General features: G+C 42.8%; 1 protein-coding gene across 4 annotated transcripts in view; it reads right to left on the reverse strand.

The window, feature by feature from the left end:
- Positions 1–14683, reverse strand: part of SMAD3 (SMAD family member 3) — a 75507-nt gene that overhangs the window by 11123 nt on the left and 49701 nt on the right. For 2 of the 4 annotated variants that reach the window (XM_075713571.1, XM_075713569.1), the window contains exons 2-5: positions 7338–7531; positions 6324–6458; positions 5545–5619; positions 3658–3708 (exon numbers count right to left, since the gene is read on the reverse strand). In XM_075713571.1, coding sequence (XP_075569686.1) covers positions 3658–3708; positions 5545–5619; positions 6324–6458; positions 7338–7531 — 455 coding nt within the window. Of the gene's footprint in view, positions 1–3657; positions 3709–5544; positions 5620–6318; positions 6459–7337; positions 7532–14683 lie in introns of all 4 variants that reach the window. The other 2 variants (XM_075713568.1, XM_075713570.1) reach the window with 2 other exon arrangements.

Genomic DNA, 14683 nt, shown 5'->3' on the forward strand with positions numbered 1-14683 from the left:
AATTCTAACTCCCTCCTCAGAAATGAAAAGATAAATAGGAGTGCACGCTCCCTTCCCCTCGGTACTTCGAGACGGGCTGACTTTTCACTGCTTTGGGAAATAGCGTTTCAACACAGAGAGTAACAGAGGCTTATGTTACTGATGGATTTGACCACAGGGTATGTGCTTATTTCACTTACAGCTTTTGCGTCAAGTCTTTTGCAGAGCAAACACTGACAATGGATTTCCTGTACACTGAGGGACTGCCTCACTCCAAAATAACAATACGCACGCAACCTCAGGCCTGGCCCCTGGCCAGCGTGAACTCCCTGACTTCATTCCGAATGTCCACATAATGCTGGCAACTCTCCTTTCATTTTGGTTGTTTTCTGTATTTTCTCCGGTTCATATTTCAGTAACACAGAAGAGATCATTGGATATCCATAACCTCCATTTAAAGCTTATGTTTGACAACTGAAAATTTGACAACTGAAAGTTTGGACCAAAACTAGAATGCTACCAAATCAAATGCACAAGCTGAAAGGAGGAAAAAAAAAAAAAAAATCCCAGTATGTTACCTTGCAACACTTTTATGCCTGTGAATGGAAAGATGAAACTCCCTAAGTTCCTTCGACCCCATATTACAGTCTTACAGCTTGATGCTGAAATACATACATTGTACCTCAAACAAACCTAGCTTCTATAGTCCTAGTTCGTTTGCCTCATGCTAGTTTATTGCCTCTGTAATTCTCTGGAATATGGCCATGGGATTTAAGTCCAAAATTCAGCTCACACAGAGCAAACTGTCTTAAAGGCTTCAGGTAGTTCTGGTCAAATAAATGGACATCAATGCTGTGACATTACTTTCTTAATGGCAAAACTGCAAAAACCCACCGCACTCAGCTGCTGAGAGCTTGCTGATAATTTTCCTCATTGCACACTGCTGTGTTTTTAAAATGTCTATTCAATTTTCTTAACAAACACACAGAGAAAGCCTGATTAAACTTCTGCAGATCGAAGTACAGCCCTAGACACTGGAGTGTTCTGCTTATCCACAGAATTACACAGCACAGCAAAAGCAGGAGCACCGCAGGTCACCAGCCTGCCAACCAACTTCTGTCCAACAGCAGAGAACCTGCAAAGCTGAGAAAAAGTTCTGCTCTCGCAGCCTGTGCAACCCCTTTCTGGGCTGCAGAGAGCATCAGGCTGAAGGTCTGGTGGGCTGCTGGTGTTTTCCCCTACACTGCTATAAGCAGCTCCTTACTTTAGGCATGCCATCTACAAGGTAGAGATGATGACAATTTTGCCATTTGGCAGTTTTAAGAGTTGCTCAGCTACATGCCGTTTCATTTACTATTTTGTAGCTTCCTCACATGCAAAAATTTACAATAAAATTTTTAAGAGAGACAAGAAGTTCTAAATTTGTGGAAGCTCTGGCCAAAGAGTGATAAGTATTTGGTTTGCAAAACTTAAAGGTATCTTTTAATGCTGCTAAGTTAAAATGCTTTTCTGATGCCCGCTCCTTAGACTACAAAGAGATTCCTTGTGGTTAACCAGCTTTACCTGCTCCTACTTAGTTTTTGTCACCAGACAGCACATTAGACATCTGAGATAGACAGCTGAGCAGCACGTGTTAATAACCAGTGTCCTTGTTAGAAAGGATACGTGTTGAGGCGTCTTGCCTAGAAACTCCTTTCCTCCTTATGTAAGGCAGATGCCACAGTCAACTTGCCAGGTTGGTTTTGTTACATGTAATTGGCTTTTTATTCTTAGGTTGAAAAATAATGCTAGAAATTCTGATCAACTCTTAGGCAGCACACTGGAGCATAATGGATTCAAACAAAAAAAAGAAAAAAGAAAATAAAAATAAGTCAGCCATGTATCCTCTTCTTAGGCTTTAACAGTTAAAGCAAATAAAAATTTGGCTGCACTGTGGCAATATATTCCATGCTTTGGGGCAAAAAAAAAAAAAGGCAAAAAAAAAAAAGAAGAGAAGAGAAATCCCCCCTTCAACAGCCCCAAGATAGCCACAAGTCAGCCAATGACTAACAAATTCTGGAGCAGTGTCAAAGTACCCTGTGCCAGGATTAAAAGCATATGTAAACTTTACGGCTACGGTTATTCAAGAGTAATCTCAAGTGGCCTCTGTCTGCTGGCTTAATGAACATTTAGAGAACTGATCCTGCAGCTAGCCAGAGCTATGAGTGCTTTTTATGACAGACCGTTGAGAGCAATTTCAAATAGGGTAAGAGCACAAACTGCGGAAGATCAGACCTTTTATGTCTGTAGGTATGAGAATAAAGGGCAGAGCCATTTGAGAAGATAAGAGGTTCAGAGATAGCCACAAAATCTCTAATAGTATCTCAAAGGTAAAGGCCCTGTTCAACTGCTATTCCTTCTTCTTCAGCTTTCCTCCTATTTACCGTCTACAGGTTATGGAGTGAATCAGCAACATCAGTGGTCTAGTACAGCACTTAGGGCTGGACTGTGCCCAGGGTGGAGTTAGGCAGGGGACAGATAACTCAAGATCGCAGCGTAACTTGAGTTTGCTTGAAGAAAACCAACCGGCTGGTCGGTCAGAAAAATCCCACAGTGCAGCTGTGGTTTGTGTTATCTCAACTACAACGCTCCTCCAGCCTCGTTTGAGCATGAGACCCCACAAACACCTCTGATGCTCAAGTAAGGGTGTCCGTGACACCTACACCTCTCCATATGCTAGCATTCCTGCCCTCTCTCCATTTATTTGGGCTCTCCAACCACACACCAACCAACGAGCCTCCCCCAATTTGCTCTGCTCAGACCATGCTCAATTTCCTACTATAACAACTTGGGCACGTGGGCCACCAGTTGTTCCAGTGCTTTAGGGCATGGGACACGAGGGCTCTGGGCTGCTTTATCCCTGCACCCCTCAGGTAGACTTACCCCGTGGTCTGCCACCATCCCAAGCACTCGTAGTTTTGTTAGGAGTCCCCAGCCACTGCCACCCAAACCCTCCAGGCCATGCCTATCTGTGCCGTGTAACTGCACGCTTGCTCTGCTGGGGACGTGGGTTGGCTCCTGAGCTGGGTTACGTGAGGATCTGCTGCCCTTCGATCAAGCAGATGGTTGCCTGAGCTGATGAAGCAGCGCAGGCAAATCTGCTGCTCTGAACCTCGCCCCCTGTCCACAATATGTGGACAGCAGCATTTGCCCTATAACGGATGTAACACAAAATTAATAAACATAAAAAAATTGCAAGGCACTCTGGTACATTGTAAGAAAGACCAGTAAGCTGTACAAATTTACAAAGTAACTTGCCAGGAGACAAAATTCAACCTCAAGCTGTGACCTTTAAAAATATAAGAACACAAACCCACCAGCAAAACAGACGGACATATTCCTTGCAAACTCATGTAATCAAACAAGCATATTTTTGCTGCAGTCCTTCACTCATTCTTTCTGGTATTTGTCTGCCAACATTTCTTGGGTTTTTATTTACCTCTCTGATGTAAGTTCAGATTTCTTTATTTCATATAGAGTTCCTATGAACTACTGTGATCACAGTAAAGAGGATTAGCAGAAAGAAGCAGCAACAGCACTCACAACCTCATCAGAAGTGCACAACCTCAAGAAATAACATCATTAAAATGTCACTATCTTGACTGTAATTACACACAGTTCTCAAGATCACATGCTTACCCAGATTATTGTGTGCTGGAGACATAGGGTTTGGTGATAAATTTGGAGAACCTGAAAATCAAGACATTATTATTAGTAGTATGGCATCCACACAAAGAAAAACACTTGCACAAAATCTTCAGTGCTGCCCAGGCTTGTTGGAGGGATAACCCACTTCTCGCTTAAGTCTTGTTTTGTGACACCAGCACCTTCTCTGACATTGATTACTCTTTACATGAGCTTCCAAATGCTATTACTTATGATAGCAACTTGCTACATCTGCAATACTGCTAAGCATCTTCATAATGCATTCACTTAAGTGTAACCCATTAATTTTCAAAACTGAGCATGCAGCTGTCTGTTTTACTTTCCCTTGCAGTTATCAAAACTCCAGGTACCATCAGCTACAGTCAAACCCAGTTAGCTGGGCTTTTGAGAGCTTGATTTTACATGGCTAGGCACAAAACATACTCACTTGTAAGTCAAAAACGTACCACATTATTAGGGATAATATCAACCAATCTTAGTGGTTTGGGGACAATGGAGTATTGGATCAAGCTAGACAGATCTGACCAAACAACTGGTAGACTTTTACCCCCAATCATTTCAATTTGGTCCAAAAATTCTGTGCGTACATTTCAAATATCTGCACTTGGATGTCCAGAGCAACTTCCACAGTCTCTGGATACCACATGGATGCAGAGAAGTGGTACAGCCCATTTTCTCTTTTCCTCTCACACCGAGTTTGGCTGGTTTCTTTAAAATGTGTTTTTTTCTATAAAGAGGGAAGTCTATGACATCTGAAGGAAGGGATATAGCATTTGAACATAAATTGGGTATTTATAGCATCTTCCAGACCAATCCTGTTCCAGTCTGCTTTCCCAAAAAGCCATACATACATTCCACATGTCAACCACGTTACCAGTAATTGTATGCACTAAAATGGTTTGTGTCAATAGGCTTATGTTTGATGTAGACAGACAAACCCACACTGCCTTCCTCCATCTGTATAACTGCGGTGAAAGACTGTAAATCAGTCATCCCTCTTTTAGTATCCCACGTATGCTCTACGGCTGAAGCCATGCACAGAACCTGAGATATTTGTGTGCAGTATTTGCATTAATTAGGTTCTCCATGTCTGTCTTTATGTGAGTGCCATGTATTTGCATATCCCTCTTGTAAAGCATCAGGCCTTCTAACCAAGGACGTGTTTTTGCTTTTCAAGCACAAGTTCTATGAATTCAGAGTCTGATTCAGTGGTTCTTACTCACCAGCAGTGACACCACTCAGATCAACAAGATGCCCTAAACAGTTACTCCCAGAAAGATGAGACCTGCATGTTTAATTTTAAAGCACTGATACGGGTTAGCATGAACACTAAGGCTGCTCATTCTAAACCTGGTTACTTGTTTTCTTGGCAATGAGAGAGAACCTAGATTTTCAACTTTCTTTGGGATATATCCACTAAATAATAAATCCATTTAAAAATGGATCTCCTATTGGTCATTTCAAATATAGTTAAACTGGACATTTCAGTATGCAAACAACATCAGAAAAATGCCTCTGCAGAAAGTGCCAGCTACGTGCGAAATTTTCACGTGCATACAGATGCATGGACGCAAATACAACACAAACTATCATCCTTAGATGTGTCTCCATTGTTTCAGGTTCCTGCTTAGTACTGTCTAACGATGGATGTTGGGGAGAACAGGAACATGCTGTACCTTTCACCAGCAGCTCTAAAACATACAACCCTGTGCTTTACATGAGATGTCAGGCTACATTTGCACTCCTGCAGGGATAAAATACCTCAAACCACCATCTGATCTTCAGTGCCCCAAAGAAAAACTTTAAAAGAGTCTTATATATGACCTAGAAAGCTGCAGTGAATGGCAAAAGATGACTTACCTGCATCCATGCTGGGGTTCATCTGGTGGTCACTAGTTTCTCCATCCTCACTCAAATAGCCTGGAGGAGGTGTCTCTAGAAGCACAAAATGATCATACTGTCATTGCAACTGAAGGCAAAGTCTGGATTTTAGACACCAAAAACGTTTACTTTGTTATTCACAAGGTGCTAAATTTCTTTTTTATTACTCTTCTTCCTCAAGCTGCTGAACGGAAGAGCTGGTAGAACCAGGATGATAGTCATAGCATATTTGTGAACAACAGAGGAGGGGGAAACAAAAAAAATCTGGATTTTCAGTCCCATAAAACTTTAAGCTGTGTAGACGGTTTTCTGTCCACATATTTTTCCTCTCCTGGTATGCAGCTGCATAGCTTGTCCATGCAAATAAGGTGTAAATTGCTTGTAAGAGAGATACATAAATAGAAGGGCTCAATTCCATCAGAAATTTAGAGAGTTTTACTCAAATTAAAATGGCTGAATTTCATGCAAATCTAAACTAGCTAAGGGAACATTCCGCTTTAGATTTCACAATAAACTGCGTACGTACCACTGAAGGGAAGAGGTGAGTTTAAAGAAAACAAAACAAAACTATAAACAGCACTGTTGTGTGTCTACATTTACAGCTTTCATCTATTTCTGTATAGGTTCCCACTCCTTAGCTTCATAGTAACGATGGAAAGAAAGACTTTCCAGTCATCCAGCTTGGCATACACAGACACGATTCACTGTGCAATATGACCCTTTTCCCTCTGCTCCTCTGTATGGAAGATATACAGTACCTGGAATGTAGTTGCTCTGTGGCTCGATACCTGCTGGGAAGTTAGTGTTCTCTGGAATAGAATGACTATAATCGTCTAACGGCGGGAACTCAGCTGGGATCTCTGTGTGCCGAGGCACCAGCACTGGAGGTAACACTGCACGAATGGAAAGGGAAAAAGAAAATAGAACAGCAAGGTTAACAGCTTTAAAATAAAATGACTGAAACCCTAGAAAATGAAGAGAAACCAGTTTGGAGTAACACCCTTAAATACGTGCAACACCAAAGTCACTAATTAAGGGACACAATTTGATACTTGCTTCTGAAATAACAGCAGCAGTTAAAGATGCTATTCTTAACATACCTCAGCTGGGGACGGGATACGTGCTTATCTGAACACACCTAGTCTGTCTGCCCCTTCTAAGGCAAAGAAACAGGTCTTCTTGAAAAACCATTAAAGAGAAGTTATACCACATGATTCAAAAGGAATAAATTTCACATAAAATGGAACAGCGAGGTAGGATTAGCATAAACATCCAGACCGGTTCTGCAGATTTGTACTGACATGCAGCAGAACTATCTGCAGTTCCAGATGAAAGTCTCTTTCAGAGGCAGGAGGAGACTTCAGAACAGGAAGTTCAGTTGTGTTGGGAGCTATTCTTAGATACATTTCAACTTAATAGTAAGTTTATCCTTAATTTAATACCAATAATTAGTGATGCACAGAATACTGCCATAGTTCATACTTGTATCTGCTATGTGTATGAGTTGTTTACGTGCACACAATGCCACATTAGGAACCTGGCAACAATGCAGCTGCTCGACTTGGATTTTGTCGATTTAAAATGATATTTCCCCCCTGAGTGCAGATTCATAAATTATTCTACTGCATACAGTAAGAGATTATCATCAATAATAGATACACTTTGGTTTTAAAACCCTATGCCTGCTGCTTTATTCAATTTTGAAATGCACTTATAAATCCCTTATGCTGGTACCGAGAAGCTGAGGTATCCACACATAGGGTCAGCAGTACCTGGGGTTTCCACTCTTTGGTAATGATAAGGATTCACACAGACTTCATCCTTCTTCATGTTAAAGGCATACTCGCACATCTCCATGGCACGCAACTCATGGTGGCTATGAAGGTCCGGCCACCGCCACAGCCGGCAGTAGATCACATGGGGAAGACCTTTCCGGTGAGACACTTGCAGCCGGCCATCTAATGATCTGCAGTCAGAACATAAGACGACAGCAATTTAGACTGGCATTCATACGTGTGTAGCACTGACCACATCCCATCAAACGCTACGCAGGGGAACCTCATGTGAAGACTGCAGACTTCAGCAGGAGGCTCAAAGCACAGGCTGCCCAGCCAGCTCGGTATCCTGACACAACCCCAAAAGGTGCTAGCCACCAAAACCCGCTGAGACAGCGCTGCAAGGAGGCATTCCGGTCCCAGTCTTCAGGCCAAGAAGTTATCTCTGAAAACTGTAAAATATTTGTTTTATATAGCAGCCCTGCTCGGGATTTATTAGTTTTCTGAAGAGAGGTTAATTTGGAGGCAGAGACAAGAGCTGCAGCAAGTGAGAATACATCGCTTTAGTGGTACTTCTTAAGCATTTATGTGTGTCCTAACGAACACGCCATTTGCACAGCTCTCAACAATTTATGCTGTGCATGTAAAGGTATTGCATCTTAAAATATGTGCTAATAAAACTGGACTTTTAAACTAGAGACACATGAATTTCGACTGTGACAAAATCATCCAAAATTGATATAGATACCTTTTCTTTAAAGCATTCACGAACATTACAAACAAGCAAGGCTTCCAGTTTCATTTTTGCAAATTGCAGCGTGAAAGCAAAAAATTGTTGTTTTCAGCATTGCTTACTTTTGGTTTTACATCTAGCCTGTGTCTCCTCCAACTCATTTTTCACCTAATCCTACCCTCACCCCTGAATAGCCTGTTCCTAGCAAACCTTCCTGGGAAGCAAGACAAGCGTGTCCAAATCCTCGCCAGCAGAGGAAAGGGTTGGAGCAGGGTCTCCTCCATCCTAAACTCCTGAACCAGGGCTCCACTCCCTGAGCCGCTAAACGGGAACTGCCCCCAGGCACTTTCTTTGAAGTCTAACCCTTCATTTCCCTTGCTTTTCTTAATGACTGAAATGAAACACTTCAAGGGGGTTGGTGAAATGAAATATTTCTATTTCTTAATTTGTCAAGGAAAGAAAAAAGAAAGGAAAATTGAAATTTTACTCGGAATTATTTCCCTTGGTTCTTTGTGTTGGCAGCCAATCTAGAAAAACACAACAAAACCAAAACACACAAACAATTATTCAAACAGGGGTTGCGCTAGTCTTGGCTGCCCTAAGAGAGTTTTCCCAAAAGCTTCTCTGGCAGAGCTTGGTAACACGCACACCTCTTGTAAACACTGCTACAATGAGGAAGGCAAAGCGCAACCCGTTCGAGCTATTACTGACAAGCACTGGATTTAGGGGAGCAGGAGAACATGTCATATAACTCTTACGTATGAAATATATAAGGAGGCTATGCCATCACTGAGGGACTTGCTGGTACAGGTTACAAAACATCTAAAACCTGCAAGTATATTACAGCCCTGAAAAATGCACAACGCCCACAGTTATTATTTATAGTAGGTATTTATAGTATGTATTTCTTCATATTGTGCCTGTTATTTATGGGTCACGCATTCCCTTCAGACTGCTCTGTGACAGGGTGACCAACCAGCTGAGTACCTGGCACGTTTTCCAAGTGTGTTCTTATGCCAAGCTCCTTCTGAGGACAGGAAGGCAAAAATCGGTCTTCCCAGGCGGAAGACTCACAAGGAGGGTGCCAGTGTCTAGAACTGGTCTTCTGTGGAAGGTGGGAATCTTGGTATTGATTTCAATGGGGCCAAGGCTTGACTTATATGACCCCAAAACTTATCAGTTTGGAAAAATTTAAAAGACCATATACACCAAAAGTGTGAAAATATTCACTAAACTTAAAAAAAAGGGAGTTGGCTGAAACAAGATAAAAAAAGGACCACTTTTCTGTTCCCCTTTCAAGCACCTTTGCCTGCTTGGAAGGATATCTTGCACCTAAGTGAGGGTAAAGGAGGAAAAAAGGAAGACTTGGAGAGTTTATTCCAAGTATCCCACGGGAGACACAACTGTGGCAAGTGTTCTTAGTGTTCCCAGTCACCATCAGCAGATGGACATCACAGCAGCACAGACAGATTTGGGTTGAGGTTAGCAGCTGAGATGGGGGGACTAACACCAAGTGTGTACAACTTCGGGATTACCTGCAAGGATGGGTCTCTCCCTGTATTTCCCAGGATAGAAGAAAGTCTTTATACCTACAACAAACTTCCCAGCCAGCTGGAGGGTAAAGCGCACTTCTTCCCATCACCCCAGGGTTCTTGGTGAAAGCTATGAAGTCTTGACAAAAGATGAGCCAGTACATCCACGTGCCTGACCCACTCTCTGGATGCAGTGGCCCTCGCCACCCAGGTTAAAGGAGCCCTTCCGCCGACAAAGGTCTCGCAGGAGACAGTGGAGACCGACACCAAGTCACTGTTGTCTGAGCAGTCCCCCAAATGACAGCGGAGACCGACACCAAGTCACTGTTGTCTGAGCAGTCCCCCAAATCCCAGCTTCAGTGGTTCTCTAAACCAAAACCAGCCTAAAAGCGTAACAGCTCTCAATCACTGGTATCACAGCTACTCATTTCTGTCAGCAGAGACTGCACACTGCGGAAAACCTGTTGTGCTTGCTATCCACCACTGCTCATGGCATCAATGCTGTCTATAAGGCAGAAGAGACGGACTTCTCTACAATCTTATCTAAAAAGACTTCAAAATGACAGAGCCATATGTTTTATTTTCAAATATAATAACCTCCCCTTCTTTCTCTTCCCCCCCAATAAGAAGATAAAGTAAAAGAAATTGTATTTTCCAAAGCCCTGGGGGCTAATTACATTTTTATGATTGTGAAATCTCTCCTCAGTCTCTCTGTTAAGGGACTTGGGACAAAACAACATTGTCTGCATGTTCTTGGGAAGAATGTGGCTAAGTAACAAGGCAGCTTTATTTCTTTCTGCTGTCCTGCCTCAAATCCTCAACGAGTATTTTCTCCAAAGCAACAAATAACTGCTATGGCTGACATGGGACACAAGATTAGATGAGCGAACACCGCTCTACTGAAGGCAGCTTTTTGTGTAGATACAGCACTCCAATTACCACAGTCAATTGCCACATCTTTATCAGCTAACCGAACGCTCATTCATAGATGCAAACACTTGGTCAAGCATGAGAACTGTCTTGAGCACCCAGTCATCTCACTTATAAATGACCTAGGCTGCAGTCTTAAGGGCAGCTGCACCAAGCTACGGGACTAGCACGGTCTTGGTGAGATGGTCTTCCTCCCATCCAACACATTCCCTTTCCCACAGTCCTGCCCTATCTCAATCCCTCCCTTTCTTCGTTCGCTCCTGTCCCCTCAGCATCATACCACAAGCTGGCTCAGGTCTCTAACTTGGCAGAAGACTATCCACTTTTTCATGGGTTAGCAGGCTGTAACATTTCTTGGAGGAACCTGAGAAAGCCGAAAGCTGCTGCGAGAGATGAGTTAGTACATACTTTTGTTAGCATGCACCACAGCCAAGGATGCATTTGACTGGCTCACCATCTCTGGAGTCCACAGCCCTCAGGGATGACCCAAGCAGGTGTCTCTCACATCCATGTGCAGAGTAATCAGATAATAAACTCCACAGCACACACAACTTCTACCCTTTCTTGGTCCTGTTCTGAAGCACAGTCTGATCTTGAAGGCTGAAGTATTCCCCAAACCACTTGAGAGCTCAGCACATCCAGGCTTCATTAAAATCAGCAGAATCTAAGCATCAAAATTTCCATTGGATTACTGAATTGTTCCCCCCTCTTGCCTTTCTTTTAACCAGCCCGTGTTGAGCAGATCTCCCTCTACAACTGCCTTGATACATTTATTATTCAGTACTACCTAACAGGATTTCTTTTAAAAATATCCAAGGTTCTTTGGCCAAAAATTCAGTATTGGATGGTTCTCTCCAAAAGCAGCACCTTTTATTTTGGTGGGACACTATGTCTTCAAAATGTCTCTATACTGCATGGTGGGATTCAACAGCAAAAGTTGTAAAGAGCTCTTCTTGTCACAGTGTCGGTGTTTAAACCGAGCAGGTGATGCAGACTCTCGCTGCCAGAGGGTGTTCTCGTACATCTTTCATAACTAGCACGTATCCTGAACTTGCAAGATAAGAACGAGAAAATATTGTGATCCACAAGCCTGTTTTACTAAGGGAAATACGATGAGCTGTAGTTATCACCGCCTGCGAGTGTGAAAGCACGTGGGCTATGAGAGCCTGCGAGATAAAGTAAAAACAAAGCCAGAACACAGCAAGATTGCTGAGCTGATACCGCTTAGCAGTGGTTTATAACAAAGAAATGAATTCAACAATGATTCAGAAAAACAAAGTCCTGATATGACAAGACAAAGAAGCAGCAGAGAGGAGGAAGACAGCAGCTCAGCGATGTCAAGGATCAGCCCATTGAGAAGAACGGCAGAGACCAGCACCGCTCCACCTGCAAGACGACTACGCGGCCAGCGGACCCGCTGGGCGGCTGCGCTGGGGCCGGAGAGCAGACTGATGCCCCACGGCACGTTTGTCCCAGCCCGCGTTGTGGGCGTTAGCAATAAAGATAATGACTGTGCACTCATATCCTGCATGCAGGATACAGCTCAGGAGACTCGGTGCTCGGTAAAAGATGCCCAAGGAGAAGTTAGCCAAAGGCTTGAGGGTTACAGTACGGTGCATTCAAATGTGATCAAGAGGTATCCGGTGGAGAGGTTACTCCACACCTAGGGCAGTTATAACCAGAAATTAAAAAATACACTGAATAAAGAAAGAGAGACCAAGACTCCAGGAATGCAGTCAGGTAATTTAATTGCTTGCACAACAGCATAAGGCACGGTCAGGACAACATTGCAGCGTTCATAAGAAACAAAAAGCCCCTCCGGGTGAACACCTTTAGGATTGATCCATCCTTATATGTTGTTACAAGCCATTTACCAGGAAAGTTTAACACATGAAACTGCTACTCCAAACTGTCCAGGTTACTGCTGCTCAAAGAACAAAGGGCAACAGTGACTCTTAATAACAAAAACAGAGAAGGGAGGAAAAAAGAATGACAGAAACACTGAACCTTTTTTTGTTTTTTTAAAACAATCCTCTGTGACTGTCTGAAAAAGTGAAGAGTAAATAGGAGAACGCTACATTGCGTAACAGGAATTTGATTTCCAGGCCTGATTGGGGGGGGGTGGGGTGGTGGTGTTGTTTTGGGGTTGGGTTTTTTGTTGGTTTTTGTTGTTGGTGGTGTGTGTGGGTTTTTTGGGTTTTGGTTTGGTTTTTTTAAACCCTATTTAATTTGTAATATCCTGAATCAGGAAAGAAAAAACCCAAACCCCACACTTTAAAAGATGTACTTGTTATTTGTTACTTTCCTCTGAGCATTTTGCAGCTATCTTTCCTCTAGGTGGGTAATGAAACTCTTCCTTGCACCCATTCTCCTCCTTTAAAAGCAGAATTGAAATCAGTGGAATGCAGTAGTGCTAATCAAGCAAAGTGATGTAAGCAGTAAGATATTACAGAGGGGTTTTGTCAAGGTTCAGATTTACTCTATCAGAGATCCATTCCCCCCGCCCCTCACCATTCACACACATACACTCCTGTTTACAAAAGCCATCAGCTTTATATCCCTGTCATTAATCTTACAAGAGAGCAAAACGCCTGAAAGCTCAAGTATCCAGTAACACCAGCATGTGCAAAAAGGGGTAAGGAAAAGAGAAAAACAAACAGGAAGAAAAAGTTTAAATTATGTATTTCCAAGGGGTTCTTCTAAAAACCACGGGCAGAAGCTGGTTTGTAAAACCATGACAAATAAGTTGCCAGTATGCTCTAAAATGCAAAAAGAACTATGGCCACGGGCTGGGACTTTGTCTTAAGCACAAAACATGGTAAGTAGTTCCTTACTGGCCCTGCATCAGGTCTACACCAGGAAAGTAAGCATTTATTCTTGTAGCAGAATCTGGCTTTTGTGTGCAGAGCACTGCAATATCCACAGGGCTTCACTGAAAAGTTGGATAAAATCTCAACTTTCCCTGAATACTGGCCAAATGAATAACACTGAATAAAAAAAATGACCCATGCAGCACATTCGTAATTCCAAAGCTGATCCCTTGCCATCTCTTTCCCCTCAATTTGCTCAGCATCACTAAATTTTCCAATTTCTGGTGCAGTTTGAACAGTACTGTCATTCAAGTTCTAGAAATAGAAGTAACTGCATTGAACTGAGGTTTGCAATGCACATTATCACACCGCCACAGAGGAAGCTCTTAATTAATACTTCTACTTAGCACTTAAATTTATAGAAGATTAAAAGAAGTAACGAACATCTAATTCGCAACACATCTCTATGGAGAGGGTAAGTTTTTACTACCGCCAAAGCAAGGAAGTTAAATGATTCTCCCAAAGCAAAACAAAAGTTTGTGTCAGAGCCAACACCAGGAACAAGGAGTTCCTCACCCTCCTGAATGCTATCAAAGATCACAGCTATTTTGTGCTGGTTACTCTCTCATGTGGACTGCTTATTCTTCCCACTAAAGCCTTCCTTTGAAGAAAAACACATCTCCTCTGCGTTTGCAGATGGCAGCTGACTTCAGATGCTTCTGACCTTCGCAGGGAGCTGCTAGCGGGAGCAGAAGCACTGCGGCAAAGGCACGAAGAGGAAGCAATGGGCAAAGCATGGGAAGCCGTGCAAAGGTTATCACGGCCTTTGGGCGGACCGCTGCGTGTGTACTTACAGGTAAGCACAGGATCACAGCCCGTGGGTGGCACAGCTCCACGCATCTGCTGGCCATGAAGTCTTGAACAGAGACCGCTACAATCTACAGCCTGCAGTATCAGGTAAAGATTTTAAAGGTAAAGAGCAATTCCCATTTCTTCTGATGCTGCATATTTCTTCTACTCAAGTCTCATTTGTTCTGGGTTTGAAAAGTAGCCGACAATACAGAAATTACCAACATGTCCTGTGTGGGCTTCTTACCGCCTATTTACATCTCTCAGTCTTTACTAAGGCTTTGCAGACTTCCCCTTCCCCCACTTGAAAACTGAAGAAATACAGCACGGAGAGTTGATGTCAGGATCAGATTATGACAGCATGAGTCATTTATTAAGATTCCAGTAATGCTAAGCTCTTTAGCAGGTGCCTTGAGACCATATTTTTCAGAGTCTAATTTCAGATTCAGACATAAGTACGTTTTATTGGTTTACCATAAACTGTCTGTC

The sequence above is a fragment of the Pelecanus crispus genome, chromosome 7 (genome assembly GCF_030463565.1).
Source record: "Pelecanus crispus isolate bPelCri1 chromosome 7, bPelCri1.pri, whole genome shotgun sequence".
Lineage (NCBI taxonomy): Eukaryota > Metazoa > Chordata > Aves > Pelecaniformes > Pelecanidae > Pelecanus > Pelecanus crispus.